The sequence below is a fragment of the Malaclemys terrapin genome, chromosome 2, assembly GCF_027887155.1.
Source record: "Malaclemys terrapin pileata isolate rMalTer1 chromosome 2, rMalTer1.hap1, whole genome shotgun sequence".
Classification (NCBI taxonomy): domain Eukaryota; kingdom Metazoa; phylum Chordata; order Testudines; family Emydidae; genus Malaclemys; species Malaclemys terrapin.
Genome location: NC_071506.1, coordinates 88,318,578 through 88,333,798, shown reverse-complemented (window position 1 = coordinate 88,333,798; position 15,221 = coordinate 88,318,578). Strand labels below are relative to the sequence as shown.

Here is a 15,221-nt window from a genome sequence, read left to right as displayed (position 1 = left end):
TTGTGGTGGAGTTCATTAAAGAGTTGTCTTGGTCTGGAATTATCTTTGAGGGTGGAGGAGTGGAGTGAGAAATTGTACTGAGTATCCATGAAAGTGACAAGGTGGGTGAGGTAAGCTTTCTCTCACCCACAGAAGTTGGTCTAATAAAAGATATTACCTCACCCACCTTGTCTCACTAAAATATCCTGGGACTGACATAGCTACAACAACACGGCATAGCCTTGAAAGTGTCCTTTATGTGGCCTGAGCTACTTGGCAACATGAGATGAAGTCCAGCTTTTTGCATTTATTTTAAGACATTTTTAGCCTCCCTCTGCATTTAATGGCTCAAAAGGATTTTTTTTTTTTAGGTTATTTTTGTTTCCATCTTGGGACTTTTTAGTTGCTAGATCTAGGATCTGCCACCTAGATTCTCAGGTGATGAGTTGCTTAGAAGTGTTTATAGTAATAGTTGTGACCTGACATGCCCTTTCTGCTGTTAGCCAGCTCTGCCTCGGCAGACTAGCTTTGTGGATTTTTGCTGGATTATTGGTAAGAGTATATTTTATTTTTCTCTTCCCTCCTGCCTCCCCCCTCCCCCCCGGCAATATTTTCATCCAGCTGATTTCAGTTACTTGATTCACAACTCTGACATTTCTAACTAAATAACTGCCTGTTATTGAGTTTTCTGAGACACTATCTAAACAGGACCCACTTCTTGGGTCACAGCCTCAGCTGCTGTGAATCAGTGTTGCTCCATTGACTAATGGAGTGATAATTTACATCTGCAAAAGATCTGGCTCTTTTGAAGCAACCTTTTGCATGAAAGGTGCTGGAGTAGATAAGGGAGTGGATGGCAGTAGGATCAGGACATGTTAGGAATCATTTTTGTTTCTATATAATTTTATGAAGCCCAGTATTTTTATAAAAAATCTAAAGTAAGTGACTTCACAGTGCATGAAGTATGTGAGTTATTCTAATTGAGCAAGATAGTGGTGACAGCAGCATAGGAAGAGAGCTGGTAAGCTGGCTCAAACCACAATGGTAGAGTAGAGGGAACTTAAACCAGAAGCATTAAGTATATCCCTAGTGAGCTGAGCTTAAATAAAAAATGAAAGTTAAAAGCATTGGGGCCCCAAGTGAGGCATTACAGAAAGAAGCAATCGCTCTGCCAAGAGTTTCTGGGTTGGGTTTTTGTTTTTCATTGGTGTCACTGGAAAGGAGAGAGTATGATAAGGAAGAGTTCAAAGGCAGGCAAGCAGGAGAAGAGAGGATATTTGCGTGGGGTTTTTTTCGGTTGGTTGGTTTTTTTGAGGCAGAGTATATGCTTGTGAATATCTTACTGGGCTCATCATTTAAAAAGGGTATGTTCACCGTTTGGTGGCTCCAGAGAAAGAGGGCAGGGGAGTTGCATGCAGCTTTAGCGTGTGTGAAGGGAGGAATTACTTCCCAAACCCCTTTTCAAGTTAATGGAAATGGACTGTCTTTGCACTAGCCTCCTGCTTTTATTCAAAATCCCTCCTTTACCTGTAAAGGGTTAAGAAGCTCAAATAACCTGGTTGGCACATGACCAAAAGGACCAATGAGGGGAGAAGATACTTTCAAATCTGTGGGGGAAGGTTTTTGTTTTGTGCTCTCTGTGTGTGTTCTCTCCGGGACAGCAAGGAACCAGGACAGGGAAAATACATCTCCTAAAGCCATACCTGAACTAAACATCTAAGATTACAAATTGTAAGTAATAGCAAGGAAATGCGTTAGATTATCTTTTGTTTTAACTTGTGAATTTTCCCTAGCTGAGAGGGAGGTTTATTTTTTTATTTTTTTTGGTAACTTTAAAGTTTTTGCCTAGAGAGGAATCCTTTGTTTTGAATCTGATTACCCTGTAAAATTTACCTTCCATCCTGAATTTGCAGAGGTGCTTCTTTTACTTTTTCTTTATAATAAAGTTCTGCTTTTAAGAACCTGATTGGTTTTTAGTGTCATAAAAACCCAAGGGGCTGGTCTGTGCTCACCTTGTTTGCTCTCAAGCCTCCCCAGGAAAGGGGGTGAAAGGGTTTGCGGGGATATTTTGGGGAAACAGGAACTCCAAGTGGTCCTTTTCCTAAATCTTTGTCTAACTCACTTGGTGGTGGCAGCAATACTGTTCCAAGGTCAAGGAAGAATTTGTGCCTGGGGAAGTTTTTAACCTAAGCTGGTAGAGATGAGCCTAGGGGGTCTTTCATGCAGGTCCCCACATCTGTACCCTAGAGTTCAGAGTGGAGAGGGAACCCTGCAAGGAGTAGTATACATTTATAAGGGATTGACAAGCTCTAAAGAAGTGCTACTCAGAAAACTGGTGTTCATAGCTGTGGGTCCCCCTGCCTCAGAATTCTCAGGGTATGTCTACACTGCAATTAGACACCTGTGACTGGCCTGTGCCAGGTGACTCAGGGTCCTAGAGCCTGGGTTCTAGCCTGAGCCCAAACATCCACACCACAATTAAACAGCCCCCTAACTTGGGCCCTGCCAACCTGAGTCAGCTGGCACAGGCCAGCCGTGGGTTTTTAATTGCAGCGTAGACATACCATCAGTCTTACCTCTCCTTAGCTCAAGTCAGCCCTAAACAGCTGGAGTCACATACTTACTCCTGATTCAGACTCTCCTGTAATAAAGTGCTAGATTCATGATGGGACTTTGAGAGCTACATGACACACCATTATCTGCACCACACATACTTCTGTCCTTTTAATGTGCCCCCTCCTGAAAGGTGTAAACTCCTATTAGGAGCATGAGTAAAGCAGGTCAGGAAATGGTAAACTTGTTCTGTCCAAATATTCAAAAGGAACAAAAAAGATTTTGTTTTTCCTGAATTTTCATGGAAATATTTTAATTTTTCAGTGAGAAACCAAACACTGAAAATGTTTGTTTTTTCACTTAAATTTTTTTTCAAAAGAAGCAACCGTTTACCCCAAAAAAACTTTGTTTTGAAAAAGTTTATTTTAAAAAAATTGAAGTGTTCCATCCCCCCTATGCTATCTCATTTTGATCAACACAATAGAGAGCGCATTGGTTGATCACCTAAAAATAACTACATTTTTTTATGGCACCCCCATCACCATTGTCTGAGATGTAGTTCTCAGGATCAAGTCATTGTTCTTGGCTGGTCACTAGACACTACTGTAATAAACATCATCAGTAAGAACGTGCTTACCAGCTGCACAATGTAGCTCACTGATTTAAAAAGTAGGACCGGACTGTTGGATTCCACTTGAATTCCAGCTGCCTCTCTCCTTTAAAGAAATGTAATGCTGCTTTTCTGAAAAGGGCTTAAAGGGCTTTTAATTTTGTAAAGTAGGAGTGAAGTATGAAGGTGTTCAGTTAAGACCAGGCAAATACCCTCCAAGGAGATAACATTAGGCTTTATTTTTGACACATTTTACCATCACTCAGGTGTGCAGAAAACAGCCATCTCCCTGATGGAGTGTCTATAACCCTGGTGTAACCATCGTGACCAGCTCCGAGAACAACAAGCCCCTGGCAGCTAAAGGATTTGTAAGAAAAATAAAATGTATTGGGAAGGATTGTATTTCTGAATTCCCAATCACAAGGGGACTTGAAAAAGTCTAAAGAACCGCACTCCTACTGCTGTTTTAATGGGGCTTCCCCCAGGTGAAGACAAGGGCTCCCTGACCCGATCACCCTTTCAGCGGAAGCAACAGCAAAGAATAATGAAAAGTGGTGGTGGTGATCTTCAAATCACTGGGATCCTCTTTTGTCCCTGATCTAGGGTGACCAGATGTCCCGATTTTATAGGGACAGTCCTGATTTTTGGGTCTTTTACTTATACAGGCTCCTATTACTGCCCCACCCCCATCCTGATTTTTCACATTTGCTGTCTGGTCATCCTACCCTGAACTCCTGAACAGAGCTGTCAGCTAGGGAACCAGCCTTAGTCTACATGGCCTTACTGGTGAGTTTACAGTCAAACTCAGAAGAGTCACCAGGAACGGAGAAGATTTGGGCAACCATGGAGTCAGCATTATGCAGCTATTAACAAAAGAAAAGCCCTCTGCAGAATAAGAAAAAGCCCCTATAGCTCCATAGCTTGGGACGCTTGTAGAGTTTTCATTTGGCAGCAGCTACTGTAGAGGCTGTTTCTTCTAGATAGATCCCATTGTTTGAAATACTTGTTCACACATAGCTCTTGCTTTACAAAAAAGTAAGGCTCTATCCATCTTATCCACACTTCATTTTAAAGCACTTGAACTTATTTTATGCTCAAGTGAGTTTTTTATTAGAAATAATTTTAGTTGTGCTTGGAGAATAGCAGCCGTCAAATGCTTTTTGCCTCTGTTTAAGGTTTTCTTTAAATGTCTGGGTTTAGAAACTAGATCCTATTGCCCTTGCTAAAGACATATGGAAAGGGAATGATTTTACAAGGCCTTAAGCAGTGTGATTTAAAGCCAAAAGTAGTTGGCCTAGAAAAGAAAGGTCTCACGCATGAAAGCAACATTGAAAAAGAAAAAGCCACCCTCAAAAATAAATATTACTCCCTAATCAGATCCATTCACTTTATAACAAAAACTAAATGTCTTTCTTCCATTAATTGGACAAAAGCTACATTTTCAGGGATTTTGGAACAATGTCTAAGCATACACTTGCTATTAAAAAGTTCATAGCTCTCAAAACAATTTTCAGTCAAAGCGATAACGAAGCTGAAAGGGGTTTATAGGGGATTGGAAGGAATAGTCTGGATCACAAAGGAGCACTGGCTTCAGCAGAGCTCCCACTAGAAGGCTGCCAGCATAAGTAAAAAGAAAGATTAGAAACTTTATATTATAGCCCTGCTCATGAACAAACCCTAAAACAAAATCTGATGAAACTTTTGTTTCCTCCTCCCTCTGTTCTACCATAAAAAACTTACCAGGTCTTGCTTGGGATTTATGAAACTCATCTGTCGTCTTCAAGTAAATCAAAGTTTTCTGCTGAAGATTTATGGTTCAGAATTGCTCATGGGCTAATAATTTTTTTAAATAAATGAATCAGTGCTTGTGAAAGGTGTTGGACTGACAACTTAGAAACTCACTGCACATCTCAAGTAGCTGCACTGCAGTTTACTCCATTCTCCCTTGCCGATATGCCTCGGCCATGAATGGGGAAGAATGCAGTTCAGTCTTCATCTCCCTTCAATCCTGAGTTCCTCTGCTGAAACTACTAGCAAGGTTGTCAAATGAGAGGTGGAGAGCTGCTCACTGCCCTTCTATTTCTTTTAACTAGACTGGCTCACAAAGCCAGTTAACTTCCAGTCTTTCTTAGATAGGCCTTCCATTGCCTCTATTACCATAGGTTTCAGAGTAGCAGCCGTGTTAGTCTGTATCCGCAAAAAGAAGAACAGGAGTACTTGTGGCACCTTAGAGACTAACAAATTTATTAGAGCATAAGCTTTCGTGGACTACAGCCCGAAGAAGTGGGCTGTAGTCCACGAAAGCTTATGCTCTAATAAATTTGTTAGTCTCTAAGGTGCCACAAGTACTCCTGTTCTTCTATTACCATAGTATCTGAGCACTGCACATTCTTCAATGTATTTACTCTGACTACATCAGTGCTTGGCAGAGAATGCACATTTTGTAGATAGGGAAACAGGAGTCTGGTTGTTTTTTTTGTTTTGGCTCAAGGTCATACAGGCAGCCTGTGGCACAGCCAGGAATTGACCTCTGGTCTCCAGAGTCCTAGGCTAGCCACCGAACCATTGGACCAACAAACTCCAGATGGAACCCTCAAGCCTCAGAAAAAGCCACACTTTCACAATCCTCTTATATTATTGGTGCTTTTTTAATGTTCATGTAAGCTAAATATTCAGGACCAAGTTCTGTTCTCAGTTACAGTCATGCAAATCTCATTAGCACCACTGGATCAGTGAAATTACGCCGTGGCATTTTTCTGTATTTATACGGGCATATTCCATGAAAGGGGAGAAAGGCACAAGACTGTGTGTTCTGTACCTTTCCTTCTAACTACAGAAGCTTTTTCAATCTAGTGTAAAGTACCTACCACAACATTCTGTACTTCAGCAGCCCTTTATAGAAATATTGCCATCAGATCTGAAGAAGATCTATGTAAACAAACAGAATGCAGCAAATACACAACAGGTGCTAGAGCAGAAAATTTTGCTTTTATCTAACAGCGCTCTAGTTATTCTGCATAATTTAATTATTTATAGACATAATTCATGTTAACTAAAAGAATGTTTCCTAATACTTCAATAAACTGTGGTTCAAAGTTTGCTTAGCAAAGCAGAAACAGTTTCTCTTGCAGCTGAGTAATCTGCACTTTGAAAGCAAACTAAACTGCCCTCTCTTGCCAAAAAAAAACCCCAAAACCCTAAAACTTTGCGAAGTCACAAACAATTAGTGCTAGAAACTACATAAAAGTCTTTATAGTTTTCATTTCCAATGTTAGAGAACTTGGAAATTGAAGTCTGACATCAAGAGAAGGTTCATTCTGCATGTTCGTTTAGTTACTGCACACCCAACAAACTGCATCCCATACCAAAATGCACCTGATGTGTAATGGTTTGGTCATTGTGTCAACACTTCTCCATTAGAATGAGAACTGAGACTCCCCCTCCCCCCACATATACACACACACACACTCATTTTACTTTCTGTGGAAGGCCTCCAACAGCATATTTATAATGCTAAACCACACCCAGCTCTAGGCCCCCTTCATGTCAGGTAAAAGGGCCAGAGAAGTGCAAAACAAGCTCTCAAACCATGGGAGCTGGCTTAAGGGATGGGGTGGGAATTCTCCATGAGGAAGACAGCCTTAAGGTCACAGCAATGGAGATTCTGGGGATAGCTGCAACTGCTAGGCAGTTGGAGCAGCTGCCATAACTTACACTGGCCCCCTGTCTAAATTACACTGGGAGTCATGGAGCGGAGCTGGCCAGGATTGGGAGGGCACCAATGGCCTAAGGTCACCCTAGCCCTCCTCCTACATCCTGGGCTGAGTTCGGTGCTGCTCCTGGTGGGACCACAGCTCAGAATCACAACCCACATGTCCATACAGGGCTGAATCTTGCTGAGTGCCCTCATCTTCAGTGGGAGTCAATGGAGATGCTTCACACCTTGCAAAGTCAGGCCCATTTAGACTGTGAAACTGTGCCAGATAAACAAGCCAAAGCGTGTTCCCATTGAAATCAATTGTATACCTCTCACTGATTTTAATGGCACTAAAACATAGCCAATACTGAACTAGATGCTTGTATTATAAAAATGATAACATGTCAGATAGTCTTGGCCCAGAATGTAGGAGTTAAAATATCCATTAGAAATGTTTTCTTGATTTTTTTTTATTACAATGAAGACACATAGTTTCAGTGTAAACATGTCAACCCAAAGACTGCAGCATTGTCTAGTATACGAGAACCAGAAAGCGACACTAGGCCGTAAGTGAGACAAAGTGGGTGAGGTAATATCTTTTATTGGCCCAACATCTGAAGAAGAGCTCTGCGTTAGCTCAAAAGCCTGTCTCTCTCACCAGAAGAAGGTGGTCCAATAATAGATATAACATCACCCACCTTGTCTCTCTAATAGTGTGGGACCAACACAACAACAACAACAACACTGCATAGTAGGACATAAGATCATAAGAATGGCCATATTGGGACAGACCAATGGTCCATCTAGGAGTATCCTTTCCTCTGACAGCGGCCAGTGCCAGATGCTTCAGAATGAATGAGCAGAATTTGATTTCCAATTTTTAAAGGATACCTTTTTGCCTCTTTTATTCTGCTGTTAAGCTCTGGTAGCAGTTTTTGGGTCTTCTTACAGTGTTTTGTATTGGGGGTATCTATATCATTTGAGCTTCTATTGTGGTGTTTTTAAATAGTTTCCAGGCAGCTTGCAGGCATTTCATTTTTGTTGCTCTACCTTTTAATTTCATGTAATTAGTGTCCTCATTTTTGTGTAGTTCCCCTTTTTGTACTTAAATGCTACTGTGGTGTGTTTCTTTGGTATTTTCCCCCCTAAAATAGGACCATATTTTAAGTGTCCAAAAAGAAGACACTCCACAGGGCCCCGGCCCCGCCCCAACTCCGCCCCTTCCCCTAAATGCTTCGCCCCCCCTGCTCCTTCTCTGCCCCTGAAGCAGACAGGCAGCAGGTAAGCTGGGGCTGGGGCGGTGGGGGGGGGGGCTCGAGGAGGTGCAGCCCAGTCCAGCCCCCCCAGCCGAGCAGCTCCCTCCGGCAGCCAGCCCCGGCCAAGAGGCTCTGGCCCCAGCGTCTCTGGCCCGGCTCGGCTCAGGTCCTGGGGCCCCGGGCCCGGTCCCGGCCCTGGGTGAGCGGCGCCGGCCGGCGGCCGAGTGGCCCCGGTCCCAGCGGCTCCGGACGGCTCGGCTCAGGCCTCAGTTCCGGCCGAGCAGCTCCGGCCCGGCCCCAGCCCTGGCAGAGCGAGTGGCGCCGGCCGGCAGTCAAGCACCTGCTGGCCCCAGCAGCTCCGGCTCCGGCCCTAACGGCTCCAGCCTGGACCCAAGCCCCATGACCCCTCCCTCCCTATTTTCCCGGACATGTCCGACTTTTTGGCAATTTCCCCCGGACGGGGATTTGAGAACCAAAAAGCCGGGCGTGTCCGGGAAAATCCGGACGTATGGTAACCCTACCCTAAAAGAATGTTAAGTTTAATTACATTATGATTGCTCTTAGCAAATGGTTCAGCTATATTCAGCTCTTGGACCAGATCCTGTGCTCTGCTTAGAACTAAATCAAGAATTGCTTCTCCCCTTGAGTGTTCCCGGACTACCTGCTCCAAGAAACAGTCATTAATGGAGTCTAAACATTTTCTCTCTACATCCCATCCTGAAGTGACATGTACCCAGTCAACACGGGGATAATTGAAATCCCCCATTATTATTGTGTTTTCCGTTTCACCATCACAATCACCATCCTGGTCACATGGTTGGTAGCATATTTCTGCAGCTATACTCTTACTATTCAAGCATGGAACTTCTGTCCATAGAGACTGATTGTCCAAAATAAGTGAAAAGCAAGAAGTAAATCAATTGTGAAAAATACATTCTCTCAGTTTAATTATCGATGGTGTTTTATTAGTAGCACACAGGAGAAATTTGATGTTCTGTTTTTAAGTTTAGGGCCAAACTTTGCTTACACACACCTGTGCAACTCCATTTAAGTGAGTGGAGTTGCGTGCATGTCATTGAGAGGAAAATTGACAGAGTCCCTTCATACAGACACCACTGGAAATGAAATATTTTTGCGTTGATATTTTACACTAAAGTCTAATATCTTCAAAAGTTTAAATAGCAGGATATTAATTTTCCAGACTGCTAACCAAATTAAAGTTAGGAGGATGTATGTACTTATCCACAGCATCCAAAGTTAATCATTAAAAATAGGTAATTAATACAAAGTCAGAGCTGAACAAATGTGTTCTTTTTAATGAAATTAAGAGCGGGTTTTTAAGGCACCTACTTATCTGAGTTAGCCATTCTGCCAGCATTATAGATTCAAAGTTTTTTTCCCCTTCCAAATGAAGGAAACAATACATACCTGAAGTAAAATATTTGTTCAAAGTAAACCCAGGAGAAGAAATTAATATCTTAACCCTCTCACTGCTGCACAATATACTACGTGCACCATATTCCAGGTATATCACTCTGACATACAGAATCTGCAGTAAAATGAGGCAAACACTTGAAATCCTTAGATGTGAGGTTGATTTCACCTCAGCATGACACACACATCATGGTCTTCATTGAGGAGAATTCATTGTCTAACAGGGTTTTTCTCCACTTTGTTTCAGAATCACGATCATACCTGTATAGCATGTAGAATCATTTACCGGTCAGATGAGCACCATCCTCCAATCTTACCTCCAAAGGCCGATTTGACTATTGGATTGCATGGAGAATGGGTGAGCCAGCGCTGTGAGGTGCGTCCTGAAGTCCTCTTTCTCACCAGGCACTTCATCTTCCACGATAACAACAACACCTGGGAAGGTCACTATTATCACTACTCTGACCCCATCTGTAAGCACCCCACCTTTACCATCTATGCCAAGGGGCGCTACAGCAGGGGAGTGCACTCTTCCAAAGTGATGGGAGGAACAGAGTTTGTGTTCAAAGGTACGACCGCTACATTGCGCAGTTTTGTTCCGTTACTGAGTAAGAAGATAGGTTGTTAATAGCTGGGTGAAAGTTGCCAGTGATAATGATTCAAAACTTGTATAGTGTCAAGAACTTCCCGAACTGATATGCAAACTACGCAGAGGGGTCACATCTCTCACACACACACTGAAATGCAGCAACTTCTGAGGCAAAATGTAGTAACTTTTAAATGCACACCAAAACTACAAAACAGCTTCAGTCACCAAGTGAAGAATATCTAATTGAAACTACAGGAGCATATGGGCAGAATTCAGTTATCCAACTGGTCAGAAAAATGTGGTGAAAGCACTCTCCTCTTATAAAGAATACTGTAGAATCTTTCACCACAAGAGGTCAGTAGCTTTAGCATCTTAAGACAAAAGACATTCCCGCCCCCCTTGGTATCCCTCTGGGAAATTGGTTCAGCATTGACAATGTCACCTATGGAATCATCACCAAGCACTGACTATACCAGTCCTGCTTAGCTTGAGATCTGGCAAGATTCACAGCCAGATGTGGTCTAACTTGAAATGACATTTAAGAAGCCTCATAATGCCCTTTTAGATTCTCCTATGTCTCCAATTTAGGAAAGAGCCTGACTGGAGGAACTAACAAATTGGAACAGAATTTCCAAAGGAGCCTAAGGGTTGCTCCAGTCTGTCAGAGGCTCTGTTCACAATAGCAACACAGAGCCATGGTTGGTTACCTGGAAGTAATTACTTGGGGTGAAAACTTCAGTAAGGCCAGCATTTCACCCATGCTGCTTATTTATAATGTGTGGTTCAACCTGCTGCTGAACCTATGAGAATCCAGCGCTAGAAAAGCAAGAGGATGAACTGTTAGTTTTCTTTTGTGTAATATCTGGGAAATAAGATGGATTGTGAGACCACCCAAACACATACACAGTTATAAAATATCAACGTGAAAATTCTGAGAAATCTTGCTTTAAAAAATATCTTGAATCACATATACGTTGCTAATGTCCTGCTGCAGAATTTACATTTCTGGAGGGTTGTGAAGGGTTTTGTTTTATTTTTGGTAAAGTTTGTCATGCTAATCCACTGAAAACCTCAATTCTCTTTTTATGTAACATACTGGGCCAAATTCATCTCTAGTGCAAATTCCATTTAAGTTCCCCTAACCCCATTCCGACCCCAGCTTTTCTTCAGGTCTGTTGCAATTGAGCTGATGAAAATCAACACTCACGTGACAAACTCCATTGAAATCTGGTCAGTATAGTTAGAATTGAAGAAAGTTGTAAGACTTATGTTTGAAATTATAAACTGCGGTTATTTTTTAAGACATGGGATAGGGTCTCTCTCTATAATTCAGACCTAAAGATGTAATTATTATGATGGTATGGATAGTCTATGAGAGAAGGTGAAACTGTTACATTTTCTGAGCTTTGAGATTTGTATTTGGAATTTGTTAGCTCATTATCTTTGTGGACTATCTTAAAAATTCTCATTTTGCCCGTGGAACTAATATTAATTAAAATCTGAGTAAAGTTTTATTATATCCTCCTTCCTCTATCTTTATATCGAAACCAACCAACTGAGGAGAATCAAGCCCTTTGTTGCAACTCTGAATTCTGGGCTAATAATAAGACTGTCACCTTCACTTTTGCTTTGTCCCTCAGAGATATTTAGCTTTCTCTTCTTCCTTTACAGTAAATCACATGAAAGTCACCCCCATGGATATAGCTACAGCCTCTCTACTGAATGTCTTTAATGGGAATGAGTGTGGAGCAGAGGGATCGTGGCAAGTTGGAGTACAACAGGATGTTACTCACACCAATGGCTGTGTTGCTTTGGGGATTCGCCTACCACACACAGAGTATGAAATCTTCAAAATGGAGCAGGATGCCAGAGGTAGCTACTTACTGTATAACGGCCAGAGGCCTAGTGATGGGTCCAGTCCAGACAGACCAGAGAAGAGAGCCACTTCTTATCAGATGCCATTAGTTCAGTGTGCTTCATCAGCACCGAGACCTGAAGAGTCACCAGAGGAGAACAAAATAGGCCGCTATAGTAGCAGGGCACCAGAAAAGGACTCCAGTGTATTTGTCCTTACCCTGATGCTGTTTATTTGTACTATGTCACATTGGAACATTCTCAGTTGAAAGGAAAAAACTATTTTTCATGACTACAAAACCAGGATTCCATATGACAGAGTTTTTCTTTTCAGAAAGAAAAGGACATTTATTTTCTTGATGCACTGGAATGCCTGAGAACTGTTGTTCTTTTCCTTATTTTTTTCCCCTCCTTGAATCATCAACGGCACTCGTTTGATGTTTTTGCTTTGAACTTCGTCCAGTCTGATCCCTGGCCTGACATGACTGCACAACCGTAATTGCACTTTACGACTGCAGACTTACTTGGCTTTTTTAACTACTAGGGTAAACCTAAAGATCCTGCGTCAGTTGGCTCTGCCATGTTGCTGTTGTGGTTCATTTTCCCCCTAGCACTCAGTTTCTCATCAGAATTTAACTGTCAGGAATCACTCTGTATAGTATTGTGTTAATACTGTGATAATGGCTTTTGTCTTATTCTTTAGGACTCTGCTGTAGATATGTACATATAAAGAAACCCCACAAGGATCTATCTAAATACAATCTTACAGGTTTTACACAAAAGAAAAAAAATATACAAACTATCCTCCTGTCAGAAGGTAAATGGAAAATTATCTCTAATTAAGTAACATTCAAAGTAATTTAAGCTATTTTTACATATAATTGTTTAACTTGTAAAAACAACCAAAGGTTTAGTGGGATGTAAGTATTTTTCTCATTCAGTTACATTAGGTATGCAATTGCTTCAGGCCTCCCGTTGTATCTACTAACTAGTTACAATAACCCCCCTCCCTCTCCCTTTAAAATCAGATAGAGAAAACATTTTTTCATCAGGTATGCACAGTTAGGGTTACCATACGTCTGGATTTTCCCGGACATATCCAGCTTTTTGGGCCTCAAGTCCCCATCCGGGAGGAAATCCCAAAAAGCCAGACATGTCCGGGAAAATAGGGAGGGAGGGCCCGGAGGTGTCGGGCCGGGGCCAGGGCTGGGGCCGGCGGTGCTCGGCCGGGGCCGGGCCTGGGGCCGGGGGTGCTTGGCCGGGGCCAAGTTGGGGACGGGGACAGGGTGCTCGGCCTGGACGGGGATGGGGACAGCGGTATTCGGCCGGGGGCAGGAGTGCTCGGCCCGAGCCGAGCCGGGCGGGAGACGCCAGGGCCAGAGCCTCTTGGCCTGAGCCTGCCGGCCGCCAGAGGGAGCCGCTCGGCCAGAGGGGCCGGACTGGGCCGCGCTGCACCCCGCCCCAGAACCCAGCCCCAGCTTACCGGCTGCCTCCCTGTTTCAGGCTTCCCGCAAACATTTGATTCGCGGGAAGCAGGAGAGGGGGAGGAGCAGGGAGTGGAGTGTTCAGGGGAGGGGGCACAGTTGGGGTGGGGACACTGGGGAAGGGGTGGAGTTGGGGCGGGGCCGGGGCCCCGTGGAGTGTCCTCCTTTTTTAAAACTAAAATATGGTAACCCTATGCACAGTATATGTAAGTTGCAGAAGTATTAGGGGATTGCTCCATGTTGTTGTACTCACTACCCCTTATACCCTCTCTATGCAATGTTCCTGCCTTGAATTTCATTTTATTAGGGGTGGACAAAATAATGAAGGGGCTGGGGCCATAACACAAATCATTTAAAAAAAAAAAAAAAAAACCCTCTGCTAAAGAAGAGTAAGAATTGTAAAGTGGCAGTAGGTACAAAGTAAAGAAGGGATTCTAGCAGCACACACATCATCCATGGGCCAAATCATGTCTTCCTCCTTTCAACTTAGAGAACAGAGAAACAGCAGAAAATTTGAAAGGATGGAGCAAATTTCATCAGAGGGAATGGGGTTTCACAAATACAGAGCACTCCTACCCTTCCTTTCAGTACAGAAGCCCCTACACAGGGTCACGTTGAGTTTCAGGCTCAATGTTTGCTTGTCTTCAGTATTACATGGCTGAGATAGGAACAAATCTTCAAAATTACGAGTAAAATATGCAGTCTCTATTCTCTACAAGATGTATGCAGTTAGGTCACATATGCAAATGCGTTAGCTGAGAATTGCACAAGTTATTGATCCTTTAATTTCATCAAACTCATTTAAGTTGGATAGCACCATGTACACCTATGGCACAATACAAATATATTTCAATCTATAGTTTGTGTGACATGGCTCCATAGCCTGTCAGCCTAAGGTGTTAAGACTCAGCAATGGAGGACCTGTGAATGGAGTAATTTATATCATATAGGTTCAAATGTTTTTAAGAAGTGAAAGGATAAAGCAGGGGGGTTTTCCGCAACCGTGCAACTTGACACTGGAGTTCTGTAGCAACATTGTTACATTCCGGCCCAGAAGAAGTTATTGCACCCGAAATAAAAAACCCAGAATATAACCAGCAAGAGAAAGAAGCTGTTGTGCAAATCATTTTTAAAAACTAACTTCTCTCAAAGCACAAAAGGGAACAAAGGAAAAAAAGTGATCAGAAGTAAGACTCCTTGTTTGTTTCACTACAGTTTACACATTGTGCCTGCTGTTGTAGGTCAGAACATGACAGGAGTCCATATTTTGAGATGTAACGTCATCCTTGCCAATGTTGGAGTGTATTAGCTTAAAGCCCAGGATTTTAAAAAAATATAATTTTATTTTTGTAAAGTTATAGAAAATATTTTTCTTCCCAATTTAGTGTTCCAGATTAAACTGCCAGGGAACTTTTGAGCACTTGTTAAAATACTGATTGAAATAAAAGAACTAAGAATTCCTCAGTATCTTATCTGTAATGGCTGTGTTTTGTCTCCTTTCTACCGGTAAAGAATAAAAAGTCTCTTGGTAAATTTCACCCAAGCTAGACTGAAACCCTTTATCTAATAACTTAGCTGCAGAAAAACCGATTTTATTATCTAGTAAATAGTATTTTTGCTTCAGACCATCTCAGCTGAGGTTAGAAAGAGCTCTGATGAACACAGGTATCATTATTTAAGTTTCAAACTAAAACTCTTTGGATTCTTTTGATAAAATGGACTGAAATATATGCTGGAAGCACACAACAAGGAATGATATTGTTGA

The 15,221-nt window shown here is 42.4% G+C and overlaps 1 protein-coding gene across 1 annotated transcript in view; it reads left to right on the top strand.

Annotated features, from left to right (window-relative positions):
- APCDD1 (APC down-regulated 1) overlaps positions 1–14,935 on the top strand; it is a 38,178-nt gene extending 23,243 nt beyond the window's left edge. Inside the window, exons 4-5 of the mRNA XM_054019281.1 lie at positions 9,777–10,098; positions 11,790–14,935. Coding sequence (XP_053875256.1) covers positions 9,777–10,098; positions 11,790–12,241 — 774 coding nt within the window. The 3' untranslated portion in view covers positions 12,242–14,935. The remainder of the gene's footprint in view (positions 1–9,776; positions 10,099–11,789) is intronic.
- The last annotated feature ends 286 nt before the right edge of the window (positions 14,936–15,221 follow it).